This window comes from Diadema antillarum, unplaced genomic scaffold, assembly GCF_040938485.1.
Source record: "Diadema antillarum isolate AM-2024a unplaced genomic scaffold, OU_Dant_1.0 seq00000163_RagTag, whole genome shotgun sequence".
NCBI lineage: Eukaryota > Metazoa > Echinodermata > Echinoidea > Diadematoida > Diadematidae > Diadema > Diadema antillarum.
Genome location: NW_027271234.1, coordinates 107,851 through 125,099, shown reverse-complemented (window position 1 = coordinate 125,099; position 17,249 = coordinate 107,851). Strand labels below are relative to the sequence as shown.

The 17,249-nt window shown below is 38.3% G+C and overlaps 1 protein-coding gene across 1 annotated transcript; it reads right to left on the bottom strand.

The window, feature by feature from the left end:
• Positions 1 to 2,453: 2,453 nt before the first annotated feature.
• Positions 2,454 to 15,537, bottom strand: LOC139728061 (probable cysteine--tRNA ligase, mitochondrial). Its single transcript, XM_071639024.1, has 14 exons — positions 14,833 to 15,537; positions 13,658 to 13,708; positions 13,263 to 13,455; positions 12,713 to 12,818; positions 12,061 to 12,289; positions 11,194 to 11,327; positions 10,444 to 10,578; positions 9,587 to 9,725; positions 8,845 to 8,968; positions 7,885 to 7,980; positions 6,266 to 6,404; positions 5,666 to 5,772; positions 5,073 to 5,132; positions 2,454 to 2,468 (listed from the first exon to the last, which is right to left on the bottom strand). The coding sequence occupies exons 1-14, from the start codon at positions 15,135 to 15,137 to the stop codon at positions 2,454 to 2,456; spliced, it is 1,833 nt and encodes a 610-aa protein (XP_071495125.1). The 5' UTR covers positions 15,138 to 15,537.
• Positions 15,538 to 17,249: the final 1,712 nt, after the last annotated feature.

Here is a 17,249-nt window from a genome sequence, read left to right as displayed (position 1 = left end):
AAATTTGTGATGGCCAATTTTTTTAAGTGTGGATGCATTCCCCACAAATGCCATCATCGCATAACAAAAGGTCTGGCTTTTATTGGTTTGGACTTCAGTGCTGATGAAGCCCAAAACTGAGCCATGAACAGTGTCATGAACAATTTGTGTTTACTACTTGACATGTGAACCTTTGTGTCCTATATTTGCTTTCCATCCATCTAATCAACTGGCATTGAGTATATGCATTTGTGGAGTGTGGTTTCATGTTTCATGATTAAGCGATAATGCAATATTTAATGAACGTATACCTCATCTACATTGTATTAACTCTGAAATTTAAGCTAATCAGAATCTTGATGTCCTTGTATCCATTCAAATCTTTGCCCATATGGTATAAACATACCCCCTTTGAATGTATGTACCTGGTACACATATGTATACATGTCAGTCAGTACATGATTCTGTTTTGGCACATACTGAGCAGTATTACATAGCAGTAGTTGACAATCATGGCTAGTGAGCTCGCATTCTGTGGCCCGAATTTACGAAGGTGGTACAATCTTTGTCCATGGTTTAAACCATGGACAAAGACCGTAGTTTAGTATGGGGCGCCAAGTGTTACATGGCCTATTTCATTATGAAATCATTTCGTCGACGAAATGTTAACGAAATGACTGATTTCGTAACGAAATAGGCCATGCGACACTTGGCGCCCCATACTAAACTACGGTCTTTGTGCCGCTTTACTCTGAATGCCACATTACTCTGAATGTGGCATTGTACCACCTTCGTGAATTCGGGCCTGTGTGTGCAAATACCCATCCCCCATACAGTGTGTAATATCAGAGCTCATGGAGCTCTGAGCCAAAAGTGGCACTTTGCATAATCTTACTCTGAATATGGCATGTACATATGCATATTAGCTCTCAAGTAAACTGTCTTTCTTTTTAACGCTTTATTGACTAACAGAGACGATCAAATGGATGTGCCTTTCACTCAATGTCATTGTAACTCCTGTATCTTGTACTGCAATACATAGCAGTGTCCATTTTTATGTGGGCTCATTGCCATTCTACATAATTGCATTTACAATTGTCAAATAGTTGTACAAAGTGTCTCTGATGTTTTGTTTTGTTTTGGAGCAATCTGAGGGTTAGTGGGATTAAGTTTTTAACACTGCACACACTGTGATGATACTGCTTGCAGACTTGTCTGATGCACAACGAGTTCATCAAAACAAAAACATGCACAGCCTGAACCACTCTTATTAAAAATTGTAACTGTATTTTCTTGCAAATAGGTCAATAACACTACTACAAACGTAACCCAATATAAGTAATGGTTTGGAAAAACCTCTCCCATTGCACTTTCCATCCTTTTTAACACTTCTACAAGATTAGGACCTTTACAAGATCAGGAGATGGAACACTCATTTCACATGTGGAGCAAAACACACAATTGTTTGCATTACACGAACTGCAATGGAATTGATGTGTTTAGTTTTTGGAAGAAACTTACTTTAAACTCACATTGCTGAAGAAAGGCAGGTGAAAGTGAAGTTACATGTACCTGTGCATAGATGCAAGTGTCCCACAACATTTTGATACAATTGGCGCCCCATGATACGAACTCTGTGCCTACCTTCGGCTCAGCAAAGCAATGTGAAGCTATGTGTACATTAATAAATGGGAGCCTCTTTGAAATGCACACATACAGCAGTAAATGATAAATGTGAAGTGTGATATACACTGTGTATTTTAATCCCCTTGGGACCACCACCTAAAAAATGACAAAGACATTTTGTGCCAGCTGGTTGCCAACAGCAATGACAAGAGTAACAAGATCTTTTCAGTTAACTACACCATATTATAGCAGAGCCACTTGGAACAAATTTGTATTGTAACCAAACTGATAGAGTTTGATATCTCTTTGTTGCAGGAATCTTTATTTTTCTTGCAATAGATTATAATGTGAATTGGTATTAAAAATGTATATAAAGTCACTACTAATCTTTATTCTCTCTTGCAATATCTGGCTGTGTGTTGTATCAGTAAATTTTAGATTATCGACATGGATCTTTTTATATAATCATCTACTTTGTTGCCAAGAAAAACATTTTGTGATAATCTATGGATGTGGCTATTGAATACTATAGTACTTTCAGTAGGAAACCATTAAAGATCATACCTTCTTTTTTTCCCCCTTCAACAGAATGAAATGGTCAATTTAGTTCAGTTTGTAGAGGAAAACCATAATGTTTAGGTTACAAGTAATGTGAAAATGATTTTATCTAAGTGTTGGATGTTCAGCAAGTGTAGTTGCAATAATTGTAGTGTGGCTCGCATTCTGTGAACTAGGATCTGTATATGCGATATCTGAAGAATTGCTGTTCGCTCTTGCAGTGATTGAAATAAATTTGCAGCACTGTAGACTTCTTCTTGTTGACGTTCCTTCCTTCTCTGACATGGTCGTCACCTTTCACTGTCCTGTGAGTCAAACAGATGAGTGGGTGTGAGATATTGAAAAGATGTTGCCTGATTAAAAGCTTCTCAATGACAATTACATATACAATGTATTTACCTGGGTACTTGTACAGATTGAAGCCAACAGATACAAGCTTTCCATTTGTTCTCTACACTGCACACCTTTTGAAGTGAAATATCTCTTCACAGAGCAGACACCTGGGATGTAGTATTTGTGTTGTTATTTCAAAGTTTAAAAGGGCAGCATCCTACCATGTTCACGTTGACAATAACAGAATAAAATTAAATATCAAAATGGTATTGGGTTTGTTACAAAGTGAGTATAAAAGAAGAAAGTAGGAGAATTTTATAAGTTTCACATGTGTTCACTGAATATTGATCTTTGGCACAAACACATACGCAAATTAGCTGTGGTGATGTTCATGAACTCGCAACTCTCCCACTGGTTTGCACAAAACATGTACAATATCATTTTGGTCGGTAATTTTAGACAGCAACAACCTTTTCCCCTCTTTAAAACAATCAGCAATAAGTTATTGCAACACAACAAAACACTGATGTGAAGAATCCAAGTCAATCATTTTGATGCATGTCTACATAAAGGGAGATAACAAGAGGAAATTTAGTTGAGATTTTGTGAAACCATCGCCTCCAATTCGCAAGCGTGGTTGCTGCTGCATTCACTGCTAATCACTGCTTTGTGAAACATTATTTTCTAAGTGGAGAGCCAAATGTGATGAAACTTCTGCCATTTTTATGCCTCCGCCACGAAGTGGTGCCGGAGGCATTATGTTTTCGGGTTGTCCGTCCGTCCGTCCGTCCGTCCGTCCTTCCGTCCGTCCGTCCGTCCGTCCGTCCGTCCTTCCGTCCGTCCTTCCGTCCGTCCGTAATGAATTTTGTGGACAGGGTAACTATCAAAACCTTTTGAGGTATCCTAATGAAACTTGGCATGTATGTGTATCAGGGGGTGAAGTTGTGCCTATCAACTTTTGGGTGCACATGCTCAAGGTCAAAGGTCAAAAGGTCAAGGTCAAATGCTTAAAATTTAACTATTTCCCCCATATCTATGCAATATCTGAAGATATTTTCTTGAAACTTAGTGTATACATGTATTACCCAATTAAGATTCTCTGGTGAAAGTTTGGGGTCATGAGGTCAAAAGGTCAACGGTCAAAAGGTCAAGTAAAATGTTAAAATTTCACTTTTTTCTCTGTATCTTGGAAATTGTTCAAGGTATCTTTATGGAACAAAGTATATATGCATGTACTGACTGGCAGTGGTTATCTAGGGAATTTGGGGTTCATGTGGTCAAAGGTCAAGGGCAATACTTCAAAATTTTACTATTTTCCTTGTATTTATGCAATGCCAGCAGGATTATTTTTTTTTAAAACTTGATGTATGCATGTATAACCCACTAGAGATTGTCTGGGATTTTTTTTTTGCCAAGAAGGTCAAAGGTCAAAAGGTCAAAGATCAAGTGAAAGTGCTGAACTTACTTCTTTCTCCATATCTCGGAAGTGGCTCAAGTTATCTTTTAAACTTAGTACATATTTATGTATGTTCTACATGACATTGATTCTCTTATGAATCAAAGGCCAGATGAAAATGATAACAATTTACTGTTCAATACAGAAATTGCACTTTTTCTCCATACCTTGACAATTACTCAAGTGCGTAAACTTATGAAAGGGTCAAAGTCGAAGTTAAAGTTCTTAAATCCCCAAATACATGCTCTCCTATTCATCCAATTAAACATAGGTCAAAGAAGGTGAACATTCGATACATTTGCGACAAACATGTCATTTTAATATTTTGCCAATTTTGTGAAAATGTAATCACACATTGTCCACATGTACTATAGACCTATTAGGAGAATCATGCATTATGGCGGAGGCATACCAGTCGCCATAGCGACATTTCTAGTTTATTGATATTACTCCATTATTTTATCAAATGTGTTTCATCAATGCTGTGCACTGACCATACAAGTCAATGCCCTCTTCACGAGTACTTGAAACGAACAATAGGCGCAGTCAGACTGGCAAAAGATAGAGAAGTTTAAGATCTCAAAATTTTGCCAGTGTGACTGCAAACTTCCCGCGAAACTTCCTGCGAAACTTCTTGATCTGTTTGCGGGCGGTGCCTCCACAAGCGCGAGGCCATTGTCATGTACAGATGCGCATTGTTACGTCACAATCACTAGCCATCGGACGGCACACTCTTTCTTGCGTGCGTACCAATGGCCCAAACTTTGTGATCTTAAACTTCTCAATCTTTTGCCAGTCTGACCGCGCCTGTATACTTGCATGCCATAGTGTTTGTAGCAAACATGAAGTCAACGTATGCAGAGTACTTTATAATACACAGTCTTGATTGCTTCTTTTCAAGTAAGGACAGCTCCAAGTTCTGGAGCACAATTTCGTTTATGGCCAAGATAAATTCTTGAGAAAAATAGCCCTAGTTCTGATATCAAATATTCTATTTTTTTTCCAAAAACATGTCTCTACTACATTTTTTTTCAGACCTTGGATTACATACATGCTTGAAGGTAGTCAACATCAATAATTATCTGGGCGTGGACATGATATGATGTATGTATCTGCTGACCTGAGCTTTGGGTGATTTCTTGGTTTCTATGAACTCCCAAGTTGCTGAGCCACCTCTGTCCTGTGACACAATAGAAAACGAATTGAAACAACATTTAGTCTTCATCTGACGTAGTTACACTATTCAGGGGAACCTCATTATAATGAGGACCTATTAAAAAAAAAACAATTACAATTACCTTGTTACATCAGGTTTCTCACCAAATCAGGATACAAAAACAACGAAATATAACCAAGAGTTTGGACCACTACAATAACATTTAAATGATAGGGTTGTGTGAAATCAGACCTCTTTAAACCTAGGTTCCACTGTACAATCCATCACCCATTTCTTCAATAAACCACAACAAACTATTTGTCTGAAGGGCTGAAAAGAGACTTAGTTTTATTTAAAAAATTTTCTGACACACACAATGCAAAATCAATAGCTCAACTGTAGTGTGCCTCTGTGCGCCTGTGTCATTCACTGCTCTTTTTACACACAATCACACAACCACACACACTCACACTGACGCATGAAAAGTCACAGAGCATCATTAAGAATGACTGGAACACAGACAATATCAAATCAGATTTTCATAATCTGATCCTTACCTTAATTTGGACTCCACTGTTGGCGAGAGTCTCTCTGACGTTATCACAGGCCTTCAGCAGTGGGGATCTCTCTGCCATCACACGCTTCCGTCTCTGTTTGACTGACTCTGAACCATTTAAGAAAGAATGAATGGAAGCTGATTATTTACCTGAGGAAATCCTGGATTTAGGTTCTTCAGAGCTCACGCAAGTGCTACATTTGCAACAAACACATTGAAATTGTTCGTCTCTAATCTAATAATGCTAAATGATGGACGCCTTGATGATCTGTTAATCCAAACACTGTACACGGCTATATGACAGAAGTTGGAGAGTTCAAAGAAGGGCAAGATTTGGAGAGAAGGTGAGATAAAGAGAAAGCAAGGAAAAAAGAGAGAAGAGCCATAACTCATAGAATACTAACAAAGAATACTGAATTGAAAGAAGGTCATGTATCACCACATGACAAGTCAAACAAGTTTTACAAACACAACAGATATGACCTTCCTTACATCTGCAGTATGTCCGACACTACATTGTATCCATCCCCCCCCCCCCCAAAAAAAAAGAGAGGAAAAAAGGGAAAAAAAAGAAAGGAGAAATAATTTTCTGTATTTCTACCTGAAGAGCTCTGTGCAGCGCTGGCTGGACCATCTCCCTCGGGGATTGTGAGGGCCCAGTGACGGACTTCTTGCCTGAAGTTGACCAAAGTGTCCAGAGCAGTGGTCATTACCTGTGTGGTCTGGTCTGACTGGACATTCTGTGCAAGAGGGGGTCACGTAAGGTCAAAGTATAACCATACATCACTGTAAGGATGACTTTTCATGAAAATTATCTCATACTGCCGCTGAACATATTTTTGTTGCACTCACTACAATATACAACAGTGAGGTGTCAAGTCAAGCACTACTGCTATGCGGAGAAGTGGTAGCAAAGTTTGTCAAATGTCTTGGAATTCTGCAAACAAAAAGGGTTAAAGGGCTGGTATAGTTTTGGTTGAGTTGGGGGTTCAGGTTTTCAATTTTTGTTAGATAATGTGAAACAACTTATAAAACATCTAAGATTACGCAATCCTACGAGGTATTCAAAGTTTTATTTGATGAAAATTGGCTTTGAAACAGCTGAGATATCCAGACATAAAGAGGTCCTAATAAAAGCTGGGACCCACCTATTATTAGGACCACTTTGTTTGTTTTTTTTTTTTTTTTGGGGGGGGGGATTTATCAGCCATTTCAAAACAGAATTTGATCAAATAAACTTTGAATATCATTAGAGTTGTATGCTCAATAATATTTCCCAAGTGGTTTTCAATCATCCTAATCTGAATTCCCCTCTCAGTCACAATTAAATCATCCCTTCAAGTCAGCAACTAATACCTCTTCTTATTCCATTATGATTAACATTTCACAAGAGTTAAACTAATTGTCACTTCTGAATTGCGCATTTTCTTATGCCAAGTTTGCGATATTGTAAGGGCAGGTCGTCCATGACTACATCACATTTTGACTCAATGCATGAACAACTAGATGACAAGTTAACATGACAGAATATGTTATGGAAGATACGTGTAATTCTTCTGGCAAGATTTGCAGAATGAATGCTGTCTAAGCCACTTGATCAGCAGTCAAAATAAGATTTTGATTTGCCTCAGATAAATGACAAATGTTTTGGCTGACATCACAGTTTTCATAAACATCCAATTAAATGATATACTGTAATCAAAATATCATACCCACGCTCTCTTTCAATAAACTTAAAAAGTACGAACCACATCTGCTGAGTGGAGGGTCCATAAAATGGGTAATTCACAAATCAACCAAACCACAGTCACTTAAAGGTAGGCCTACCGTTTACCATTGGGAGCAGTAATTTAAAAAATGTTCGAGTTATCACATTTGATGCATATGGGTAGGTCAGTTGTATCACAAAACATCCTCCCATATTGAAAAATTTGCAATAAAGCCTAAAATATACGGAAATATCACTATTTTTTCTCACTAAACCATAACTGTAGCCGGTTTAGTCTAGAAACAATTTTATTGTAACTATCATTCACATTTTGTATATTTAACAATCTGTACTTCACATTGAATATATTGATAAATTTTTTACACTCGTTGTTTCTATCCCTAACTCACATTTTTTGAAGCACTGAAGCTGGCTTTTTGTTTTATCCACAATTGGTAAATAATGCCTTTGATGTAAAGTGGTAAAAATACAAGTAAATGCAGATGTCTCACTGATTTAGTTGAGAACTCCACACCGAGGGAGGTCATGATGTCACCGATGTAGGAAGACATGGCCGCCACCAGCCCTGGGCTTCTGGCAGCTCTCTCCTGTGTGTCAGCAAATCAGCCATCTTGTGATCAATGTCACTGAATCATTCATTTCTATATCTACTGTCTACACCACAGCAATCATTTGAATCAAACACTCATGGACAAATACAGATGCAGAACTTTGCAAGTTGTAAGTGCTGTATACAATCATATCTTTTGACACATTCATCTATACACAGTGTTAAATACAACATTTTCACAAAATATATATTCAATGATAAATCAAAACACAAGCAATGAAGGCAAAAGATATGCTTTTAGCCAGGAGCTTTACACTAAAGTCACTGTTTCCTCTTTTGTGTAAAAAACAAAAAATCAAATCAAGTGACCCCATTTTTTGTGTGAATTTCCTAAAGTAAAATCCTTCAAAGCTCAATTCATCAATCTACAATCTTACTAAACCAAACAGAACAAATCCTGTGCTATCTTTTAAGTATACTGCAACTCAGTGAACTTTAAACTCCTTTCATTAACATGAGAAACAAAGCACAAGAAAATTGAACATAATATCTCACACAACCCTGAAGATTTTCTCTGTGCAAATAAAACAGATAAAGCCAGAGACAAAACAGTGCAGGTGAACACAGAATCACGACCTTGATGCATGTATAGTGTCTATCAAACAGTAAACATCAAACATGACAGAGTCCAACATTTGAATGATGCACTGCAGCATTGCACTGTGATGCTTCTTTTGTCTGCAAGGGGCAAATTTCCTTTTTTATCCTCAAGTTGTTCTCTGTGACTACAATATATATCTGATCATATCAATTCTAAATATAACTACCGGTTAGTAAGAGAGTCGGGCGACACCTCTTTTTCTGTGACTCGGTAACTATGACAATGCAAACAGTGACTTACATCGGCAGGCTGACTGAAGTGGGCATTCGCTCTGTGCACGAGCTTCAGTATACTGTCTAGCGCCCTCTTCGTGTCAAAGTCATCTGCAAAAGCCTCGATGACCTGCTGCTGAGTTGCGGCAAGCCTAGAGATATTATGGAGATAGAAGAGGAGCTAGTTTGAGAATTGTCACAGGTATGATGGGATCATAAATATATTCACCATCAAAGTCTGGTATCACTGCATCGTACGGTTCCATTAGGAGAAAATAGAATGACTTTGGATGAGTACATTTTGTAAAAAATGTGTGCGCAATGATTTAACGAAATATATTTACTATTCTTTCTTTCTTCTGTCAAAGACATGTGTTCAGTGTCGTCATTGCACAGAAAATGTGTTGACTTTCATGGCTAAACTACAGAAAATCTTACATGGACTTTGTGTAGCAAAAGCAAAACTAAATGTCTCATTCACAATCATAACCAAAACATTTTAAGGCTGGATAATCCACATTAAAAAAAAAAGACCCAATAAAGCTATAAACTGAGCTAACAACTGAAATAATATCACATCCATATTCCCATGTAACTCTTTGCATGGTCTACACTGCTGATTTTGGCTACAAACGTCCTGTATTATCCAACCTGTCTCAAGATTACTGGAGATTATACACCACTCTTGTGTACCTCCCTGTATTTTCCTTGACTTTGAGAATAGATTGGCTTTCACAAACATTCCATTCTTTTTTTTTACAGTGCTTAACTGTTGCATGAAGTCAGCTTCGTCGAATGGCTGGCAAGCAATGTGTCCTCTGACGTAGGCATCGGCATCATTCAGAAAGGCACTGATCTGTCTCTGAATGGTCACTGCTTGCTGCATTACATCTGGAGCATACTCAATATCTATTAAACAAAGAGAAAAATACGGGGTTCACTAGAAATGATTTGAGCAGAGCAATTGACAGTCATAATCACTAATCCTTTGCCTAGCTTACAATCAGTTTCCTATAAAATGACTTACAGTAATACAGCCACCAGACACAAAATCATATAAAACACAACTCACTGTACATGTAGTTTATATTGACACTTGAACCACATCAACTCAATACAGGTGACTCCCATTATAACGAAGTCCCTTGGACTGGCAGTTTTCTTTCATTTTAAATATTGAAATGTCATTAATTACCGAACAGTGAAGTATGTATTCAAAAGTAGATGATCATTTTGGGACCTGAAGTTTACTACATGGTATGGAGACATTTGCGACAACAGTGTTCATCATAACGGGAGTGCACAAGGCATCTTTACATTACATAGTAACACAAGCATAAAAAGCGGGAGAGCTGTGGCAATAGTGGATAAGACTCCCAACTCCCAATCATAGGACACAAGTTCCATTCCTGCCCAGCGCTTATGTCTTTGGACAAGATGTTTTTACCCACCATGTCCCTCTCGACCCAGGTGTATAAATGGGTACCTGGCAACGCTAGGGTAATAATAATGGCAGGGCCCTGTGGTAGAGCAATAACAACACTGAAGAGGCTACCCTGGGTAAAGATGACCTGAATATCTTTATTATTATCATAAAGTGCTGCTGGTTCTGACCACGACTACTCACCACGATTGTACTTGGCCATGAGGCAAAAGACTCTGAACTCGCTGGATGAGAAGTCTGTCAGAAGCTCCCCAATGCTGACAACATTCTTCAGAGACTTGGACATCTTGTTGGCATCATGCTTCAAGTGCAGGTGACCTATAGAGGGACAAGTTACATAAATATTGCAACATCTTTCAATGTAATGTATCAAGGTTTCCTACATTGATCAGGTAACTTCTTTCACTATTCTGTTTTACACACTGTAGATGCTTATTAACAAGGTACTTTAATTTAGCAGGTACAACTTTGGGATAGCTGTACTTGTCTATCTCATAAAACCCTCAAATAGATACTGCTAAAGAATACCGAAGTGTGACATCATAGCCATTAATTGCCATGGAAACTGGTTCCAAACAACCTCACATAGCCTGAATATCTGCGAACACAACAGTGCTAAACCATGCTCGAGCAAAGATATGTGACATCATCTCTTTGGTACTCTATCATTTGTATTTAATTACCATCATTATTCTTTCTCTTTCATTGTTATGTTTCACATTTGTAAAAAGGAATGTGTGTTCATTTCAATGAATGTGTATTCTAAAACAAAAACGGTTTTGTTTGTACAAATAATGCTAACTGTAAACTCAAAATTGAATTTTTAGATAATTGTTTTAAATACACAATATCTTGCCCTGGATAATTTTCAGTGATCTAGGTGTTCATCCTACATCTGTTACGGTTGGAGTAAGTTCAGTGTTATTTGCCTACCTGTATGGAGGAAGTAGTTTGCCCACTGCTCTGAGTTGAAGCAAGCCCCGCACTGAGCGATTTCATTGTTGTGATGGGGGAAGGCAAGATCCCTGCCTCCTGTGTGAATGTCCAGTCGCTGGCCAAAGATAGCACTGTTGAGAGTATAATCACACGGTTAATACACAGCAACATGATAATTCACAGCTCTCTGTCTTGTATAGAAAGATACATCTTCCTTTTGAGCCATCAATTAACTATATATTCAAAGGAAAACGATCACTTGAACTGTGCCTCTCTCTCTCTTTTTAATGCAGTTTGTAAGAAGAATTACATTGGTATTTTTTTAATTTCATTTTTTTTTTTTCAAAAAGGTCTCAATTACACATTCAATGACAGGGTAATGAAGACAATTTTGACATCACTGACAGCTTCCCATTGGAAAGATAAATCACAATTCAATCATGTCATTAATGTGATATTTGAAAAGTTTGTAAGACAGGTCTTCTTTTGTTGTTGTTGTTGTTGTTGTTGTCTTGAGGTAATATCAAGATGACTTTGAAAGGGCATTTTTTATCATTTTTGTTTTAACGTGGGGATTGATCACATCCCTGAAGTTTTGTATAGGTAACAACATCTATGGCAATGATTTGAAAACTAGGATTGCAACTTACGACATACTTTATCCTATTCAGAACAAGGTTGCCTTTGAAAATTGATCAAATTTTCTGATCATACAGCCACACACCTCAGTAAAAATAAGCAGATAAGGTGACACCATTCTATTCCAAGTTGGTGCAGTGGCATTGGAGTACTTTATTCAGTTTGATACAGAAGGTACGATGTGAGTTCAGATGGATGCACAGTAATGAAGGCAGTGACACTAACCATGACATAGCCGAACACTCTATATGCCATCCTGGCCTACCCCGCCCCCATGGGGCATCCCACCACGGCTCCCCTGGCTTGACACCCTTCCACAGGGCAAAGTCTCTGGGGTGGCGCTTCTCCGTGTCCGAGACACTTGGGTCATCATCTTGTCCAGTGTCAAGATCTTGGCTGGCCAGCTTGTTGTAGCGGGGAAGGGTGTATGCCTCCACATCAAAGTAGACACTCCCTATTTCAAAGAAAAACAGATACTATTGATTACACCTGGGAGCATTCTTGAAGAGGCTTCAGTGATAATTGTTATGTGCAGGAATCATAGCATGAATATGAAACTCAGAACAGATATTACATCATCCCCAAAAAGAATCCCACTGGGCATACATCTTGGTATCAAGTTTAAGAAAATGGGCTTCACAAGTCTGAGGGAAAAACTATAAATAAAAGTAGGTCAAATGAATGCCCTTGTGTTTCTGCAAACAGCACCACTCACTATTTCTAGATGACTGCACTTTACAATATTTGCAAGATCACTTTGTTTCGCACTGAGAATATGACAAGTATGTTTAGAACTTCAACTGCCACAACAATCTACTAAACAAGATACACACTCTATGTTTGTATGTCCCAGAGGCCACTTTGGAGGGCCACTCACCATTGCTTGTTGGGTAGCCATAGCCATTCTGGACAATCCTCTCAATGAACGCCACTATGTGAGGTATGTGGTCTGACACACGAGTGTATACAGTGGCTGGAAGGACCTTTAAAAGAAAAAAATATACATATACATAGACATATTTTTTGGATAATTTCAAATTTCAACCTAATCTAGAATAATAACCATCACCTGGAAAGCAACACACTTCTGATTGTCAGAAGTTGGTTGACATCATTTTATAATGAATACGTATTTTTGCTTAAGTGTGATAGTTTGTTTGATCTGTACTATATTATTCATGGGAGCAAGAGAGAAAGAAATGACCAGCCTTGAATTTGACCCCATCACTTAGCAGGTACTGTTTACTAGTCAGTAGCACTACCAGCTACGCTGAGGTGATTTTCATGACAATGACAGGACAAACACCCAATACCAGTACCACAGTTGTAGATCCAAGGATGAAGAAGGCAGGTATGCATTCACAAGAGTGCTGAGAGGAAAAATTATGAAAAGAGTCTGCAATATTTCTATGGTCATCAGTGCTCACATTAAGCTGTGCCATGTCTTCATAGAACTCCGTCTCATAGTGTCTAGAGATGTCTCTGAAGTCCTCTGCCCCAGTCTCCTGTGCCCTCCGAATGATCTTATCATCGATGTCTGTGATGCCCATCACCATGACGATATTCGTGTGGAAGAACTTGGACAGTATGCGCCGGACAATGTCGAACCTCACATATGAGCTGAAAGAAAAAGTATGACCGGTACAAAGTATTAAATCACTGACTTCATGCTAAGACACCGGTGACTTAAGATACAAAATACCATCAGTGAGATGTCTAGTATTTCTCTTGCTGTCAAAGTCACTCCAACAACAGCTTGTGTGTTGCTGTGAAAATATCATGCAAGTATTATCAAACTTCAAATGATAAAAATGCATATTACCTTGCATGTCCTATGTGAGCAGAGTCGTACACAGTTGGACCACAAGCATACCTGTGCAGAAAAAAAAAAGGACTAAACTGATATTCACATATTCAATGTATTTGCATAACAATTTCTAACATGGCACAAATGGTGATGGGGGATGGGGGAAGGAGGGAAATGACTTACGAAAACTAGGCTGGATCGAAACTGGAAAGACCAATGATTCCTATCTCCTTATTACCAATAATAGGCATAGAAGTTTGATCTCTGATCTGCAGTAACTAAAGCATGTCTGCCTTGCCTTTCTTTTTTAAATGGACAAGAAACCATCCACCAATAATTATAAGTGGGCTGATGACAGCAACAAATTATAAAGGATAGACCTGGAAGTCTGACTGCTGCTACACAGCAATCTTCCAGTATCTTCATTTAAGTATAAGTATAAGTATTTAAGTAGGTAAAGTGAAATAACATCTTCTAGAGAGACACTTCCAATACTGCTCCCCCCCCCCACAAAAAAACCCCCAAACCAAATAGACCTAATCACACAAAAAACAAGAGAACACCACTACAGCAAGTCTGAATGGTACAAATCTCTGCAACATAGATCAGTCTGTTGCAGCATTCATTGGTATCAACTCAAAAGTTAACCTGTTGACATGCAAGACAACTCATATTTCCCATTATTATATGCAATTGTACATAAAAGCATTAAGGACGCTTCCCTTTCTTCCAGATTTTGCGGATGTAAGTTCGACACAAGCTCATGATATTGATGCAAATTAAATTTTCTTTTCTTATTCATACAATATGGACACCCTGGACTTTTTGGGCAGCTTGCTTTAAACAGAATTTTTTAGTTCTTCAAATTTCAGTCCATCCATCAAATTTGGAGAGAGACAAGCTCTCAAACTACTTGATTGGAAATTTGCATGTCAACCTTCAAAAACACAGGAAATAAAAGGGAGAAAATCTTGTACACCTAGTTGTAATGAGCTCATTGAGAACACTTGTAGGAAATGCAAGTGATTTTTGTTGTTGTTGTTGTTGTTTCATTTAAACATTCGATAACAATATCAATCACTTGCTGTGGGATCTAGAACTGCACCTAGGTATCACAACAATGCATTTATTACTGGATACTACTACTGTACCACACACAATCTATCTGCATGATGTGAAAAATTATTCACCAGGTTGCTAAATCTTTATTCATCAGGAAAAGTTGCTCTTTCTCTGTTCCTCTTCTGCCTGGAGCACAGGTCAAGGAGTTAACAACATGGACACTTGTTTTGCCATCCCGGTGCACAGGAAATCTGGGTCTTGAGTCAGAGTAAAATCGTGCTAACGCAATACTTCCAACTCCAAGTTTCATCTCTTTATGGTCCGTTGGGTTACTAATGTGCGCTTTCCTGGGAAAAACTCCCGGCCTCCATATGCGGACATTAGATCTACGCAACAATGCAGCCAGTGAATTCTTAGATGTAAGTAATTTCATCTTTGTAGTTCACTTTGGCACTTCTAGACAAACAGATGATCAGATGATAACTTTCGGCTGTATGCAGTGAAGAGGCTCAGTGTACTTTTAACAACTCAATAATCCCGCTGCTGCGTCTGGCTGGCTGGCGCTGGTTCACACTTCAGTACCGGTACATACTCACCCCGCTCTTGCCGGGGTGCTCCATCGTACTGTACACCTTCGGGCTGGTCGCGGGTAACACTAACGTCAACGGTGAAACAATGGCACTGAGTAATAACAGTTCTCTCTGCACGCTGTTCGTTCTGCATCAAATTTACTTCGCAGGCACGGAAGTTTGAAATATTCACAGCGAACACTTGTAGGCTACGTCATACTCATAGCTGCTAGACCCTTCAGCACACACACAGCCCCAGAGAAGAGGAGAATGCACTAGTTTCATGCTTTATAATTCGGCGAATCGGTGGTGATTTTTGTCTCCTTTTTCCACACGGGTTAAATGGAGAATGTACCCCTTTAAAGTTGGCATTTATCACAGACAAAAAAGGGTTATAATTGAGTAATATTTAAATGTTACTGTAAGTTTGACCTGAAAAAAAATTCCTTAGAAACAACACATCTCATTTTTTTGAAATTTGATAAATCAAAGCAACATTCAGAGATGAATATTCCTGGAAAGACAGATATAATTGCAGTCTGATTATTTCGGTTACCCCTTCAAAGAAAGAGGAACAGTCCAGAGGGCTGTGAGAGTTCATAAACCGATTCCAAACAAAGACATCGATCATCTAATAGTCGTAAATACAGTCGTTTTTCTGAACCCATTCTGCTATTCCAATAGGCCTACGGAGCTCTTATCGTGTCACAGACGGCGCCACTGGTCTGTCCAGTGCCGTATATTAAGAGAGTCTGGCCAACTCATAAATTGAACGCCATGTCGTTACCCAGCGTACAGTGCGCTTATGGTTTTAGCGTGTGCGCTTGGGGGTTAGCGTGTACACGCAGGCTTCCCAAAGGCGCACAGCACTTATGTTGCTTGACTTTTTTTATTGAGAAAGAGAGAGAGAAAGGTTGTAGGTTGTGGGAGGGACATTCTTTCATTCCATCCATGTGATGGAACAAAAGCCGACAATCAATCATTTTTACACATTCAAATAGACTCAAGCACATAAGGAAGCTGTCTAAAGGACATAATTCCTGAATAGGTACCCTACCAATATGATAAATTATCGCTGCAAAAATAAAAGAAGAAGCCACATTATGCTGTGTCGTAAACTGACTTTTATTCTTGGTGGCCCGATCGGGTCACCAAAATCATTGATTTTCATTTTTTGGTGGCCCGAAAGTAAAATCTGGCGGCCCGAAAAAAAAGATTAAGAGAAACATAAGGAAAAAAAATAAATCGGTCCTACTTAAGATAGAAAAATAATTTGATATTAAGTATTACTGAAGTGATACAGGTACCCATGTTTAAAATAAATGAATAGAAAATTCAATCATCTTAACCGTTATTCTGAGTTCTAAGATTTAGCAAATAGGCTTATAGATTTTTATAAAAGTTGATGCCTTTTCAGGTGGTCCAAACTTACGCTTGAAATGAGAAAGTGGGAGCATTTGCAGACAAACATCCGACATTTGTTTTTAGTATCGTAAAGAGCCGAAAGTTACCGTTATTCATTTCTGATAGTAAAAGGCAATCATCCAACATTTACTAGTATTTTAACACCTTACGGAGCCGAATGTTACCGTTAGTCATTTTCAAATATAAAAGCAAACAACCGGCATTCATTTTAGCATTTTACAGAGCTGAATATTATCCTTATTCATTTCCAACGTGAAAGCAAACATCCGCTATTCATTTTAGCATCTAATTGAGCCGATTCATACCCATGATCATTTCCAAATGTAAAAGCAGCAATCTGTTATTTATTCTAGCATCGTACGGAGCAGAATATTACCGTTATTCATTTCCAAATTTAAAAGCAAACATCCGACATTCATTTTATTATCGTACGGAGGCAATATTACTGCTGTCCACTTCCGAAAGTGAAATTAATCAATTATCTTAGCATCGTACGGAGCCGAATGTTACTGTTTTTAATTTTTGAATATCAAGGCATACATCAGACATTT

Coding starts and splice junctions, on each gene's coding strand:
- LOC139728061 (XM_071639024.1), bottom strand. CDS start 15,137: ATGAAATTACTTACATCTAAGAATTCACTGGCTGCATTGTTGCGTAGA. Junction 9,726..10,443: donor CATGGCCAAGTACAATCGTG/GTGAGTAGTCGT, acceptor TTTGTTTAATAG/ATATTGAGTATGCTCCAGAT. Junction 7,981..8,844: donor ACTTCAGTCAGCCTGCCGAT/GTAAGTCACTGT, acceptor GCTGACACACAG/GAGAGAGCTGCCAGAAGCCC.